At 38.9% G+C, this 15,409-nt stretch overlaps 1 protein-coding gene and 1 long non-coding RNA gene across 2 annotated transcripts; one reads left to right on the plus strand and one right to left on the minus strand.

Annotated features, from left to right (window-relative positions):
• Nucleotides 1-796: 796 nt before the first annotated feature.
• Nucleotides 797-2,653, minus strand: LOC121052240. Its single transcript, XR_005808623.1, has 2 exons — nt 2,517-2,653; nt 797-1,140 (listed from the first exon to the last, which is right to left on the minus strand). It is a non-coding gene; the product is annotated as an uncharacterized LOC121052240 (long non-coding RNA).
• A 7,794-nt stretch (nt 2,654-10,447) lies between these two features.
• Nucleotides 10,448-14,014, plus strand: LOC112176201 (8-amino-7-oxononanoate synthase). Its single transcript, XM_040516827.1, is given in 8 exon segments — nt 10,448-10,756; nt 10,846-11,004; nt 11,666-11,707; nt 11,815-11,902; nt 12,226-12,359; nt 12,635-12,723; nt 13,291-13,302; nt 13,305-14,014. Coding segments are annotated over 6 exon segments (573 nt in total). The 5' UTR covers nt 10,448-10,756; nt 10,846-11,004; nt 11,666-11,678; the 3' UTR covers nt 13,526-14,014.
• Nucleotides 14,015-15,409: the final 1,395 nt, after the last annotated feature.

The raw sequence follows: 15,409 nt of genomic DNA on the forward strand, positions 1-15,409 counted from the left end.
ACAATCTGCCATCCACTTGCCACATGTCATGAGTTCATTTACTTTTTGACTCTTAACTACTTTTTTAACTTCAAATCCCTTTATGTTACCCTTTTTTTTTTCTGAGAATAATCTATTTATGTTACTTTGTTGCCATATGTCAATAAAACATTTACAGTTCTAACCTTCATACATGGATAACTAAATCTTAATTATTTTCTTTAATCCAAACTCTTTTTTGTTCAAATCATGCTGCTTGCTACTGCACTTGTACTCGTATTCTACTACTGCACTCGTCATCGCCTAATCCTGCTACTACACTCCTGCTACTGCACTCGCCATCGCCTAATCCTGCTACTGCAATCGCTCATTGCCTAATCCTGCTACTACAATCCTGGTACTGCACTCGCTGCACTCATCATCGCCTAATCCTGCTACTACAATCCTGCTACTGCACTCGCTGCACTCATACTAGTCCAGTTATGCTACTGCACTTGTACTCGTGTTCTGCTACTGCATTAGTCATCACCTAATCCTGCTACTGCACTGGTCTAATCCTGCTACTGCACTCATACTCGTCCAATTCTGCTACTACACTTGTACTCGTGTTCTGCTACTGCACTCGTCATCGCCTAATTTTGCTACTGCACTCATACTCGCCCAGTTCTGCTACTACACTTGTACTCTGTTCTGCTACTGCACTCGTCATAGCCTAATCTTGCTACTGCACTCATCCAATCCTGCTACTGCCCTCGTACTCGTGTTCTGCTACTACAATCGTTACACTCATACTTGCAGAATTAATAAACAAAAAATCTTAAGACTTGATAACTATGTACATATATATTGATAAAAGACAATCCAAGTTGATTTCAGTGTAAATAAAAAAACTCAAAGAATACTCACAGAAAGCAGATTAACAAGAACAAAGCAAAGCTGGTCATATTGCTCTTGATCTGCTTCCTCTCCCCTGCTATTGCTAGTGCTCTTGGCTTTGGGTTATCTAATCCCGTATGAAAAATATTTGTTCTGCAAAAGAAAGGAAGACTTTTTCTTTATATTCACTTCACAAGAGTCATCCAAAGCTTCGACTGTGTTTCTGTTCTTAATCCAATAAAAAGGCCCCCTGAGACCATCCCTTTGGCATTTGCCTGCAACAATCTGGAAGCCAATGAAACTTATCAACTTCTGATATTACAGGTTATCATTTAGCAGGTTAGTGATTGTTGCCTATGGTGGTTAAACGGTAGGCTCTATGGTTGCTTGAATTTTAAAACCTTAGAGTGGTAAGGCAAGGATCAAGCGTAAAAGGGCCAAAAGAGGTAAGAGTTCAATATAACAGGTTTCTTGTCTTATGGGGCAGCTCTTATCAGATGAGCGAAGGTCGAAGGGCCCTGAACATTCCAAATTTTTTCAACTACATCTCAAATTGAAAAGCATGTTGGCACAAAAGTCAATATATATATATATATATATATATATATATTTATATATATACAGATCCTATCCAGAGCGAGGCATCGCTTTGAAATTTCAGAGCGAGGTTAGGGTTTAGGGTCACTTTTCGGTCTCATATCCACATCTCAACCGTTCAGTTTTTAGGTACTAATGTATAGATCATCTCTGCAAAATTTCAACGAAATTGATGGTCTTTAAGGTATCTAACTCGCTTAAACCAATGGACGAACTGAATCTGTCCAACCTGAACCGTACTAGCTTTAAGGCAGTTATCAATGCCTTAACGACCATCAATTTGGCTGAAATTTTGTAGAGATGATCTATGCATTAGTACCTAGAAACTGAACAGTTGAGATGTGGATATGCGACCGAAAAGTGACCCTAAACCCTAACCTCGCTCTGAAATTTCAAAGCGATGCCTCGCTCTGGATATGATCTGTATATATATATATATATATATATATATATATATATATATATATATATATATATCTTGCAAATTAAAAAAATAAAATCCAAGTTCAGATTCCAAAGAACGTTCCGTGGTTTCAAATGAGAATCATGAATGATTCAATCTTTCCACAACTCTAAAACCAATATAGTAGCATCTTAGAAGCATTAACATCAGCTGAAATGGGTGACATTTACGAGTGGTCATACAACTAAATCCTGACACTAACTACAAATCATAAGCGTTTGATTAAAGGTGAACTAGAGGCAATCATCCATCTCAACAGTCCTTGATTACTCATTGGATTAGAAATGACAGTTAAAATAGTTTGACTACTGCAGATAGAATACATTTACTATATAAAACTTTCCATTTCGCACCAGCAATGCTAGTCAGTTTCTGTTTTGGCTCAAACTAGTAACTCAATGAAAAATTGAACAATTAACAAAGTCATCTACATTCATCATTTTATCTATAATTACCAGAAATTCATAATTCGAAACTTGAAGCAATGAAGCTACAGAGCAAGCAAACAGAGGAAAAAGAACAGTAAACTAGATTTGATAACACGATCAAATCAATCAAATGCTTTCAGTATACTTAAACATTTTCGATCAAATGAAGTTACCTTGTCATCAGGATGAGATAAAAGCAAGAAGAGGTTAGGGCAGGCGCCGGCATCCAGAACGGCTCGGACGCCGACATCAAAACCGCAGGCGAAGCTTCCGAGGGCAGTGGCGGACTGAACAAGAGGAGATTAGAATTGTGATCGGCCTAGGAGTGGGCCTGGCTTTAGAGGCCTAGAAGTAGATCGACGCTGAGGAGACGAACCAGACACCAGTGGTCCGCCATCATTTGGTCGCCAGAAATGGAAATTTCAGTTGGGTCTTCTTCCGGGTCGCTGGGTCTTGAGAATGAGAGCAGTAGTAGAACACGAGCATTTTGGGGTTTTCGTTTTGGGGTGTTGGTATTGGATCAGTGGCATACGTGTAAATATTTTATCAAACTAAGCATTTTGGTCATTTTTCATTAAAATTAGGAATCAGACTTGCATCATTTGACTTTTAGGCCTGGGCTCATGTCCTTATTTGTATAAATCTTTTTGAAAGTGAGTTTACTGTGTTTACATCTTTGGTCATGTGCTACTATGTAATTTTTTATTTTTAATTCTTATTAAATATATATGAATGCTTTAATGAGTATGTAGTGAAATTGGAAAATGAACATAGCTAAGGAAAATAATAAGGAATACAATCTAATATTATTGAATTGGAAAGTCTACATTGTTTTAGGAAAACGGAATTGAGAGTAAATTGCTGTGTGTTCTCATTGATAATAGGAGCCTCTTTATATAGAGGATTACAATAGAATCTCAATCATACAAGGAAAGTAATCGTACATTGAATGGGAATCTAGATCATTCTAATTTAACCCTATTACCACTAGGTCAAGTAACCTAGAGTTTGGGCCAAACACAAATTAGGGTTTACTTGAACATTCCCCCTTGTGTTGCCCAAACAAGGTGCTTCTCTCGTTGCCTCGTTAAAAACCTTGCCGAGTAACAAAAACCCAGTGGGACAAAAATAACCTCGGTCGAAGGAGAAAAAGAGCACAACACACCCTTTACGTTTCGAGGTGAACATGTAGACATCTCCACCTGATGTCTGCGTCTCCCCCTGATGACTACGATCATGGGAGTTCAGATAATTTCCGCAAGCCAATTCTTGCCACATGTTTCTCGAACATGGATTTGGGCAATGACTTAGTAAACAAGTCTGCCACATTATCCTCAAATCGAACCTAGTTCACTTTGGTATTTGAGGAGAGTCTGTTGTTGCTGATTATGCTTGGTGTTGTCGCTTTTGATGTAGCCTTGCTTCATTTGTTCAAAACGAACATCATTATCCTAAATGCTCGTAGGCTCATCTTGTGGTAGACTTCAAACCACAATTGTTCGAACATGCGTGATTATGGATCCAATCCATAAACATTCACGAACCACTTCGTGAAGAGCAATAATCTCTACATGGTTTGAAGATATAGCGACTACAGTCTGTTCTGTAGACCTCCAAGATATCACAGTCTTTTTCCATGGTGAACACTTAGCCAGTTTGGAAGCGTCCTTTGTGTGGGTCAGAGAGGTACCCAGCATCAGCAAAACCTTCCAAAACACTTATATCGTTTTGGGATGGGGATAGAGAACGCAGGCTAGCGTTGGCGGCGTTTCTAGTGTGTGATAGGTCCGAATCCATCTTCTCTCTGTAGGGATAGAACAAGCCCATATCAATCGTACATCTCAAGTACTGAAAGATATCTTTTACACCAATCAAAATGGTGTCGCGTTGGCGCAGAGCTATACCTTAGCTAACAAGTTCACTGCAAATGAGATGTCCGGTCCTGTGCATTGAGCTAAGTACAATAATGCGCCTATTGTACTCAAGTAAGGCACTTCTGCCTCTAGCACATCTTCATCATCATCCTTCAGACGAAGAGGATCCTTTTCAGGATCAAGACTACGGATGATCATGGGGGTGCTTGAAGGTTTGACTTTGTCAAAATGCCTAAGCATCTATCGACACGATGCTCAAGTTCTAAACTGAGACATAATCGTGTTCTCCCATAATCCTTCATCTCAAAATCGGATTTCAATTAAGTGTTCAACGGTTTCCCTTAACTCTTTAAGGGCTTCTAATGAAGATCATGTCCAACATGAACCGCGATGGAATTCGAAACTTATGGAAACGCTTGGGCATATCCCTTCACAATCAAATAGTCATTTTAGCGAGCGTTTCAACCTCTTTGTAAACGCGCTCCGTGGTCTAGAGCCACTTGACTTGGGTAAATGAAGTTCACCATGAACCTTCATGTATATTCCATATCTAGATCCCTATAAAGATACGTAGTGACCACATTTGTAAGCTGCATGTTCAGTTATTCATAAACGACCAAACTGACAGGGTTGTGGAGTGCAATGACATCCATTACGAGAGAATATGTCTCATCGTAGTCGATTTCAGGGCGTTTTATGAGAAGCCTTGCGCCATAAGGCGAGATTACCATCTCTTTTTTTCACTACGCTTTCTAACGAAGACCCATTAGTCAACAGGTTTTATGTTAGGAGGTGTTGGCATCACTAGCTCGAAAACCTTCCTCTTCGTTAGAGAATCCATCTTAACCTGGATCGCATCTTTCCATTTAGGCCAAATTTCTCTACGTTGGCATTCATTCATCAACGGAGCGTTGTTCGATTCATCTGACTAAACAAACTCATGTGCAATGAAATGCGCAACTACATAATCAATTATGATGGAGTTTCTATCCCACGTCTCATGTACACTAGTGTAAGTTTCATAGAGCTCTATATTCTCGGGAATAGGTTCTGACGTTGAGGCGTCCCCCAACGATAACCCTAACCCGAAAGATTCTCATGAGACAGATTTTGAGTCTTGATGATCAAAGGATTGGAATGTGCCAAAGTGTCCTTCGAACCTACGGGCCTCCCACGCATCCTAGCTGGGGCCATGGCCTGTAACGCTAGAGTGCCACTCTCTTTGGCGTTGGCGCCATGCCTATCTCCGTGTAGGGTGGCGCTACGTCCTCTCGTAGGGACGTCCTTCTTTGCAGGCTTGTTTGCAGCATATTTGTGTGATCTCGTCACTTTAACAGGGATCGAGATGAGACATAGTGGGGACAAGCCATGACAATTCCTGTCGTTCCTTCTGAACATCCGTGTTCTTATCTCCCCCTAACGATGGGAAGGCTGTCTCATCAAAGTGACAACCCGCAAATCTAACGGTAATGAGATAGCCTTGCAAGGACATTAAGTGGCGGACGATTGTTAGAGTCTTAAATCCAACGTAGTTGCCCATTCGTCTGTAAGGACCCATCATAGAGCGCTATGGCGACACAATTGGTACATAAATGGCTCACTCAAATATGCGTAAGTACGATACTTGTACCCAGTCACTAGCTGTAACGCAGAGGTACATTGAGTGGCGGTGGGTCGTATACGAATTAGCATAGTTGTATGCGATATTGCATCACCCCAAGCGGATATAAGGAGATTGGTGCGCATTACGAATGTCCGGACTATCATCGTAGTCATTTCCGTAAGACCATTTGGGTGTATACATGGGAATATGATGTCTAACATCAGTCCCATTGCAATATCCATCGAAAGTCTTTCGATGTAAACTCTCTAGCATAGTCAAATCCAATTGACTGAATATGGTGATCTGGGGAGTGAGCCCGTTGTCATATGATATGTGCTAGGAGTGTAGCATAAGCAGCATTTATAGGTGAACAATGGCACAACACATGACCAGCGTGTTTGCGTGTCAACCAGCATCATGAAATATTTAAGCGTCCGCAAGTTGGTTAAATCAATCCACAGAATCCCCATGGATTCTATGTAAGAACAGAATGAGTATGTTCATTTCCTTTGCATAAGGCGGTCTTAGTCCTAATTTCCCTAAGTAACAGGCTTTGTAAAACGAGCGAGAGGCTTTAGAAGCAACCAATGAGTATTTTGGTTAGGCCTGACGTCTGAAATGTTATTTGAAGCAAGTTGGTGATTGCAGCATCACCTGGGGCGCCATCACCATGATGGACGCTATCCATGGCGTTATGGATAGGGACTGCGCCAGCCCTGGCTGGTGGTAGACGGAGGCGGTGCCCTAGGCAGTTGCGTCGGTCACACTTAGTCCAGAAATCAACTTTTGATTCATGTTTCGTTTCGCTCGAAAGAAATGATGTCCATGTGAAGTCTTTAGTAGATAGATCATCATATTATGACCATGATTACCTATCCTGTCTTGATAAAGCCAATATGTGTTTAAATCCAAGAGATCTTCTCTCGTAACATTATTAGATTTAATAGCTCGAATAGTGACATAAAATCCACTAGAGAGACACATAAACTTCTCTAAGATGCGCCTTTATTCGTAATCATTAGAGGTATTGCAAAGGAACTCATTTCCGTTCTCTACATGCGTTTTCGCATGGAATCCGTCGGTTATTCATAGGTGTGATTCGCCCTATGATAAAGAAAGATTTTGGCTTTTGGAATCAGGGTCAGAGCTTCGTGCTGATAACGTGTTTTAGGAAAATGAAATTGAGAGTAAATTGCTTTGTATTCTCATTGATAATAGGAGCCTCTTTATATAGAAGATTACAATGTATAGAATCTCAATCATACAAGGAAAGTAATCATACATTGAATAGGAATCTAGATCCTTTTAATTTAACCCTATTACCACTAGGTCAAGTAACCTAGAGTTTGAGCCAAACACAAATTAGGGTTTACTTGAACAGACATAAAATAAATATAATTTTTTTTTAGTATAATTATTGTCCTTAATAGTCATTTTATAATAGGTTATATATGTCATTTAATAATTCGTTATAGAGTGAGGTCAAGTGAGCAGATTTAGAGGTCCCAATAGAAACTCTAAAAAAAAAAAATTATGTTGGCCTGCAATAAAAATAAATAAATTAAGATGCTTAGACGCAATACTCTGTATACGCAAAGTGCAAACGAACAGTCGAATAGATGAAGATGATCATCTCTCTCCTTCTCAATTCAAGTTTCTGAAGTCGAGGCCAACGATCATCTCTTTCTCAATTCAAGAAAGAAATCCAATTGCATGTGGTTGAACCATTGAAAATCATACCAGAAGGAAATTATATTTTCCAATGGTGGCTATTGATGTGTTGAATTATATAAAAGAAGTGGATGACTATTATCCAAATGCTTGGATTGCTTATAGGATTCTGCTAACTATATCAGTCACAGTTGCCTATGCAGAAAGAAGTTTTTCAAAGTTGAAATTGATCAAATCTTACCTTAGGTCTGTTATGTTACATGAGAGATTGAGTGGTTTGGCTATGATATCTATTGAAAAAGATATTGTTGGAAAACTTGATTATGTAAGTTTGATTAGTACCTTTTGCTTCTTAAAATGCAAGACGAGTCATATTTCAGTGATACTTTGAAATTGGGATATTGTTTTCTTCTTCGTTTGTAAAGTTTTGAGCATTTGATACTATATTAGGTAAACTTTTGAGCATTTGATACTATATTATGTTTTCTTCTTCAATGATACTTTGTACAAGGACTACTTTTCAAGCTCCATTGTGACTGTGTCTAAGCTCCATCAAGCTCTATCTCCTCTTCTTTTCCTCAAGTTCAGATATGTTTCATCTGCCATCTTTAACTACTTCCCAAGTTCTCAGTTTCTTAATTCAAAATTTGTAGGAAATTTGAAGTTGGGTATGTGATTTCTGAGTTAGGTATGTGTCAGATGCTTGTTGTTGATCCCGACCCTGAAACAGGCCGTAACCCAGAATTGAATTTGCTCGCCACAAGCTCTTAGGTGGTGATACCACCACTCAGTAATGTACTGTCAGGTGTAATGATCCATAATCACCATGATTTAATGAATATTAAAATTCTTAAGCTTGGTACTAGTGCACAGTTTAGAAAAATTTTGCAAGCCGAATTACAAATATCTGAATAAGATTTTGGCACTCCATGTCTATTGTCTTATGGAATTTATGGTAGACATCCATGTTTATGTATTTCTTGATTGGAAACAAAAAAAAAATTATGGAGAAAGGCAGCCCAGGTATTCTCGGATAAGGGCACATGAGCTGTGATTTTATATACAAATCAAACCCATTGACAAACCCAGATTCTAGGGTGGTGAAATAAGAGACATACAAAACAACCAAGTGGAAAATCCATGACTTCCAGCTTGTTTGAACCAAGCAAGTGTTGTGAAAAAACATAATTGCAGGGCTTGATAAAGAATATCTCTTTGCCAGAAGCCCAGAACCATGAATTTCGACTTGAACGATTAGATCCAATCAACACCAGCAATTCAAGTTTGGGAGATTGACTATGAATTTTGAAAAATGAAAACATGAGTTAATTGAAATTCATCGATTAGAAATCTTAGATTAGAAAAACTCAAGTTAGTAGAGGAATTAAGCAAGTGCTTCGTGATTGAGAAGGATAAGAAAATATATTTTTGCCGGAATATATATCAGCGAAGAGAGAGAGAGAGAGAGTTGATATTGATCTAATTCATTAGCCTGGAATCTAGTATTAGATTGAATGATTGATGCTAGGATATCTACGGTGGGAGGACGAAGCCAAGCTTAGGCTCATCTAGAGCTTCACTCTCCTTTCTTGTTTATTTGATATTTTTTTTTTTCTTCCTGATTATTATGCTAACCATGGTTAATCATAATTATAATGCATTATACATGGCAGAACCTAATTATGCTTTGATGATATGGATCTACCACATCAGTTGCCACCTAAGGTGAGCTCTAGGTGGTTCACCTAGCATTACTCTTTTTCTTGTTATTAATTTTGTTAATCTCTTAAGTGGTTTCCAAATTCAACGATTTAAGAGAAAAAAGTCAATGTAAGATTTTGAAGACCTTGCTGACCAAGTAAAGTTCTAGTCTTTCTGATTTTGGTTTGTTCTGTGTGTAGTGAATTTAGGTTTCCGATTATTGAATGGTAGTGGTTGTTGGAATTTGGATTGTTTGAGTGTTTGTGGGGAGTAACTGAAATTTTGGGGTGGGAATCGAATTGGGGATTGGGGGTTTGATTGAGGAGTGGCCGGGGTTGATTTTGGAGGGTTTTAGAGGGTGTTAGATGGCCAGTTCTGCGTTTGAGTTAGAGGATCAGACGGATGAGAGTTTCTTTGACAAATTGATCGATGATGATGAGTTGATGACATTGATTTTTCTGGGTATGCTAATAGTTCTGTAGGAAAAGTTGAGCTTGATGTGGTTAAAGATATTTCGAAATTGAGTATTTCGGATGTAGGTGCCGGTGGGAAAACTAGTTCTCAGGCTAATGGTGAGTTGGGTCAGAAAGACGGGATTGTGTTGGAGTCGTCGGATCTGCAGAAGGAGTCTTTGACTGGTAGAGAGAGTGAGTCTAGTGCATTGGTGGCCAAAGGGGAGGAAGGTGTGGTGGATGATACAGTGAGTACTGAGTGTTGTATCAGTTGATGATGAATTGGGTATCGGGGATGGGGTTAATGGTCAATTACGGCACGGCGATGGCCGATGGGGTTAATTATCTAATATACCATATATATTTACCTCACCTGTAAATGACTCATGCGTACTACCAAATAATCAAGTGATTAACAGTTATGTCACTCATGTTTGTACATAGTTTATGGTAAAATATCGCATGGTATATAAAATTAACATCAATCTGTAAAGCTGAAATAGATTTTACCTAAACAACTATTAAAATTTCAAAAACAATTTAATAAAAAATTCATCCAGAGTTTGTGACAGTTTGACAAGCTAAATACTACGTAGAAATCTCAATCAAAATATAGCTTCCTCAAAATGTCTACAATACTAAGCAATGAACCAAGGGAAATCTCTACCAAAGAGGCAAAGACGAATAGAGTTAGGGACATGTCGTTTTCCCGATGTACTGTTAAATGGGAAGCCGTCGTGTGTTGAATTTACTATTTAACTTTCCGTTAAAGTTGAGAGTGACACTTCAACAGTAGTAGCTGATAGGCCGAACCTTCACACACTCCAACAATCCAGCTACCCCCGCCGGCTTCTCTCTCTGTCTCTCTCTCTCTCTGCAAATCAAACACAATGAGCTCCTGGGACAACTGGGTCGAACACTCCCTTGACAAACTTGAAGGCCTGCAACTCCTCCGGTCTCTTCGACCCATCTACCTCCGCAATGAACCACCACCGTCGAAGACGACGACCTCCAAGTCTTCCACCAAATGCAGCTCTGGGACCGTTCCTCCGTGGAGGTCCACATTCCCGAATCAACGTTCCAGAAATGGCTCAGTGACATCCCCAGTTCCGGTACGGTTCGAAATTTCAATACTAACTACAGTTTTTGTGGAATTTTTTATGTAAGTTTGGAACCTATTACAAGTTTTTGGAGTTTATAGGGGATGAGGAGGATACCCGGAAATTTAGGCTGTTGTTGTTCTCTGGAAATGATTATCTGGGCTTGAGTTCACATCCCACCATTGGAAATGCTGCTGCCAAGGTTGTAGTTTTGACATTACATTAGTGGGCTTGAGTTCACAGACTTGAAGAAGAAAGAGGTATCAGCTGCTCTGTTTGGATGTTATAGCTTTCGTTTCTTCACTGCATTGTTTATATAAGACCTAAGTACAATGAGGTGTTTAGTATATATGCGGTGAATACTTTTCATCGCCTTTTTCGGTTTAAAGTTCAAATTCACTGATTAGGTTTCCAATGGGATAGTTGACTGAGTGTGACTTCTAATTTGGTATTGCAAAGTTTAAGTCTTTAGATAAAACTGTGGACATAATTGTGTGGTACTAAAACGTGTGATTCTATTGTTTTGCATTTTGTTCGTAATCTATTAGATTACTTTTAGGTATTTAACTGATGCAATCTTGTTTAAAATTTATCCACTAGGATTGCCTTCTTTGTCCTACAGGGTTTGCAGCCAATATGGCCTTGATGGTAGTGTTGGGAAATGTCGGCTCTCTCTTGGCTGCTGGAAAAACACCTTTAACTAATGAAAAGATTGCCATTTTTTCTGATGAACTGAACCATGCATCAATAATTGATGGTATTCATCTTGCTGAAAGACAAAAATCTGTAGAGATATTCATCTATAGACATTGTGACATGATTCACCTTAAGGCATTGTTGTAGGTCTTGAACTTTTGTTTCTCTTCTTGGATCCATACTTTATTGTGTCCATAGCTTAGAAATTCATTTGTGATTTGACAGATCCAGTTGCACAATGCGGAAGAAAGTTGTTGTGACTGATAGGTAACTGATCCTATTTTAAAGCTGCTCTCTTTACCATAATTTCAGTTGGGATCAATTTTGTCTTTATATTAAGTGTTTCTGTGATCTGCATTTGTCTTCCACCGCAGCTTGTTTAGAATGGATGGAGACTTTGCACCAATGACCGAGCTGGTGAAGCTATGCAAGCAGCATGACTTTCTGTTAGTCATTGATGATGCAAGTACTCTTGAGTTATTGGGAACACAAACAGTTCAAAAGTGTTTCAACTTTCAAGCCTGTCTTGTACATACTACTGTACACATATTTTTTACGCTAACCTTTTTAGTAAATTCATCATATTCATTGGAAAACCAGATCATAAAAAGTTCAGTATTTCAGAGTGTGATTATAGTACTAATGAATTGTCCAATTACACCAGGAGGTCAACTAGTCCTGTTGATTGAATTTGTATATATGAAAGAAAAAGTGGCTCTTGTTACTATAAACTTTCATATAGATATTAGATATTAGTGAAAAAGAAAATCTACCATTTCATTCAGGCTCACGGAACCTTTGTTTGCGGCAAAAATGGTGGTGGAGTGGCTGAGGAATTCCATTGTGAAAGAGATGTTGACATATGTGTTGGCACTTTGAGTAAGGCTGCAGGTTGCCATGGTGGGTTCATTGCATGCTGGTAATCAACTGTTCATGCAGGTACGCAATTGTTCATGGTTTCTTTTACCTCAGTAAACAATAGTTGAAAGTGTCAATCTTGGGTTTATAGTGCAGCAAATATAAATGAAAAAGGTATTTTATTCTTGGATTACCCCGGATTTCTTTGAAACATGGTAGATCTTAAAAGAATTAGGAGCTGATTCAATGCATTCTTGCATGTTTCATCTCTTTATATTGGAAGACTCATATATCTAGTTCTGTGACTCATGCCATTTTCTGATTGGCATTTGGCAGCAAAAGATGGAAGCAACTCATACAGTCACGAGGACGCTCCTTTATATTTTCAACTGCTGCACCATTACCAATTGCTGCTGAGGCCCATGGTAAATTATATGAATTTGTTTGTTGATGAACTTTTGGGCTCTTATAGTTGAATATGACTCCTTTCAAACATCTGATACTTTGTATAATGGAAGCTTCTTTTACACTAGTTGGGTGGTTGATTTCTCATAAGTAGTTGGGTGGTTGATTTCTCATAAGTGGTTAGTATGCAAGGTCTGATAATAGGCAATAATGTAAATTTCATAGTATCTATGAATTTGTGGTTTAGGTGAGAAGCTTAGTTTAAAATGTGATATCATGCATTTAAGTACAAAGACAAATAACCTGCCATTCTACTGCAAAGACATATATATATATATATATATATATATATATATATATATGATCCCAACTCAAATGTGCCAAACACTGAAGTTGGTCCGATCTTGCCTCAAGCTTGGTTGTAGCCTTGTGGCAAGCTCTATGTTAGATATTTCCCATAATATAGCAGTCTTCTTTTTACATTACACTCTAGCAGTAATTTGGCATTGATGATTCACTTGGTGTGCCTCTAGCCTTTTCCTTTTCCGGTTATATTGTTGTTGAGAATAGAAAATATAACTTTGCAGCTGCTGTTATTGTCGAAAGGAAACATGGCGTAGAAGGGCAATTTGGAGTCGGGTGCAAGATTTTCTGCTCTCACTGGAATTCCCATAAAGTCCAATAATATCGCTTGTCGTAGGGAGCGAAGAGAAGACTTTGAAAGCGAGCCGGTTTTGTTTCTCTCCCTCTCTGTTTCTCTCTCTCTCTACACACACACACAGTTGTTTGTATGCAGCTTATTTTTCACCTACATCCCACTAGACTAACTTTTTTTATCATCATTGGACCGGGTTTCCATGTGACTGCAATCAGACCCCCAACGGTGCCGCCCAACTTATGCAGGTTCGTAGCAAGTCTATGTTGACTTTTTTCCTTCTGCTATTGTTACTTACAAGCTTGGATTGAACAAGCTGCATCTTGTTCTTGCTGTAATGATGCTTTGCTAGCTACCTGATTCACAATCCTTGTCTAAGTCAGAAAAAGTTGTACCCCTTGACTAAATTGACAATGTATCTGAGTCTAGTCTAGATTGTAGATTGTATTCAGGCAGTTGTACAGATTTAACTCTACCATATTCTGTACAAAGGTTAATAGTGTGAATATACTGCCAAAATGAATGGGACTAGTATATAACTACGACCAGATATCAAATGTTGAATAATTTCTAATCAAACTTTGGCATAAACGTATGCTTGGACAAATGTGGGTCTGTACTATGCACTCCATAATGGTTGGGTTGTGTTGTTTCTGTGTTCAGCACTTACACATCTTTATTCATACTTCTCCCCCAGGCTACGAGTGACTTTGAGTGCAACACACACAAGGGCTGATATTGAGAGGTTCACAACTGCACTCTCCAATTGTGTAAATTTCCAAGAAATCGGCATCCATGGCTCCAATGGATATGCAAGGCTTTAGGTTTTGATTCTTTTTGCTCGATTAGTTCGTAACTCTAATAAAGAGATGCACATTTTAGTTCTGTTTATCAGCAGTGGCCTAAGCCTTCATGGAAGGAGTCAAATAGAACAAGATTGAGAATGAATTTTCTGATATTAAAATTACACCCATTCTGTGGTGTATATAAACAGATTACAATCGTACTATAATGTACTACTACTATTGTGTACTACACAACATATACAAGGTAAGTAGTTATAACAATATATTCCCTTGTTAGTCTATTCCTAATAGGGAACTATGACTCACACTAACACTCCCCCTCAAGTTGGCGCATATACATCAACCATGCCCAACTTGCTAAGTGAGTCATAAAACGCCTTCCTGGAAACTCCTTTGGTAAGTACATCTGCAAGTTGCTCTTCAGTTGGAACAAAAGGAAAACTAATAATTTTGGCATCTAGCTTCTCCTTTATAAAGTGACGATCAACCTCCACATGCTTAGTACGATCATGCTGTACTGGATTTTGTGATATGTCAATGGCTGCCTTGTTGTCACAATACAACTGCATGGTACTCTTGAGTTTGAAACCCAAATCACGTAACAAATTTCTCAGCCACAACAATTCACACACTCCGTGAGCCATACCCCTATACTCTGCCTCAGCACTAGATCGTGCCACAACTTTCTGTTTCTTACTCTTCCATGTAACCAAATTACCTCCCACAAAGGTAAAGTAACCCGATGTTGACCTCCTATCTGTGATGTTTCCAGCCCAATCTGCATCTGTGAAGCCACAAACCTCAAGAATGTTGCTGTGTTTAGAAAACAGTACTCCCCTTCCTGGAGCTGACTTTAAGTACTTCAAAATTCGCATAACAGCATCCATATGACTCTCACTCGGGTTATGCATGAACTGACTCACCACACTCACTGCAAATGCAACATCTGGTCTAGTATGAGCCAGATAAATCAGGCGCCCAACCAACCTCTGATAGCGAGCTCGATCAGCAGGTACCTGATATGGATACTCAGCTAAATAATGGTTCTACTCAATAGGAGTATCAACAGGTCTGCAATCCAACAAACCTGTCTCTGTCAGCAAGTCAAGAACGTACTTCCTCTGGCACAGATAGATTCCTTCTCTCCCTCTAGCTACCTCAATTCCTAAAAAGTACTTAAGTTCACCCAAGTCCTTCATCTCAAACTCAGAGGCTAACTGTCTCTGCAGTCTATCTATCTCAACA

This window comes from Rosa chinensis, chromosome 1 (assembly GCF_002994745.2).
Source record: "Rosa chinensis cultivar Old Blush chromosome 1, RchiOBHm-V2, whole genome shotgun sequence".
Lineage (NCBI taxonomy): Eukaryota > Viridiplantae > Streptophyta > Magnoliopsida > Rosales > Rosaceae > Rosa > Rosa chinensis.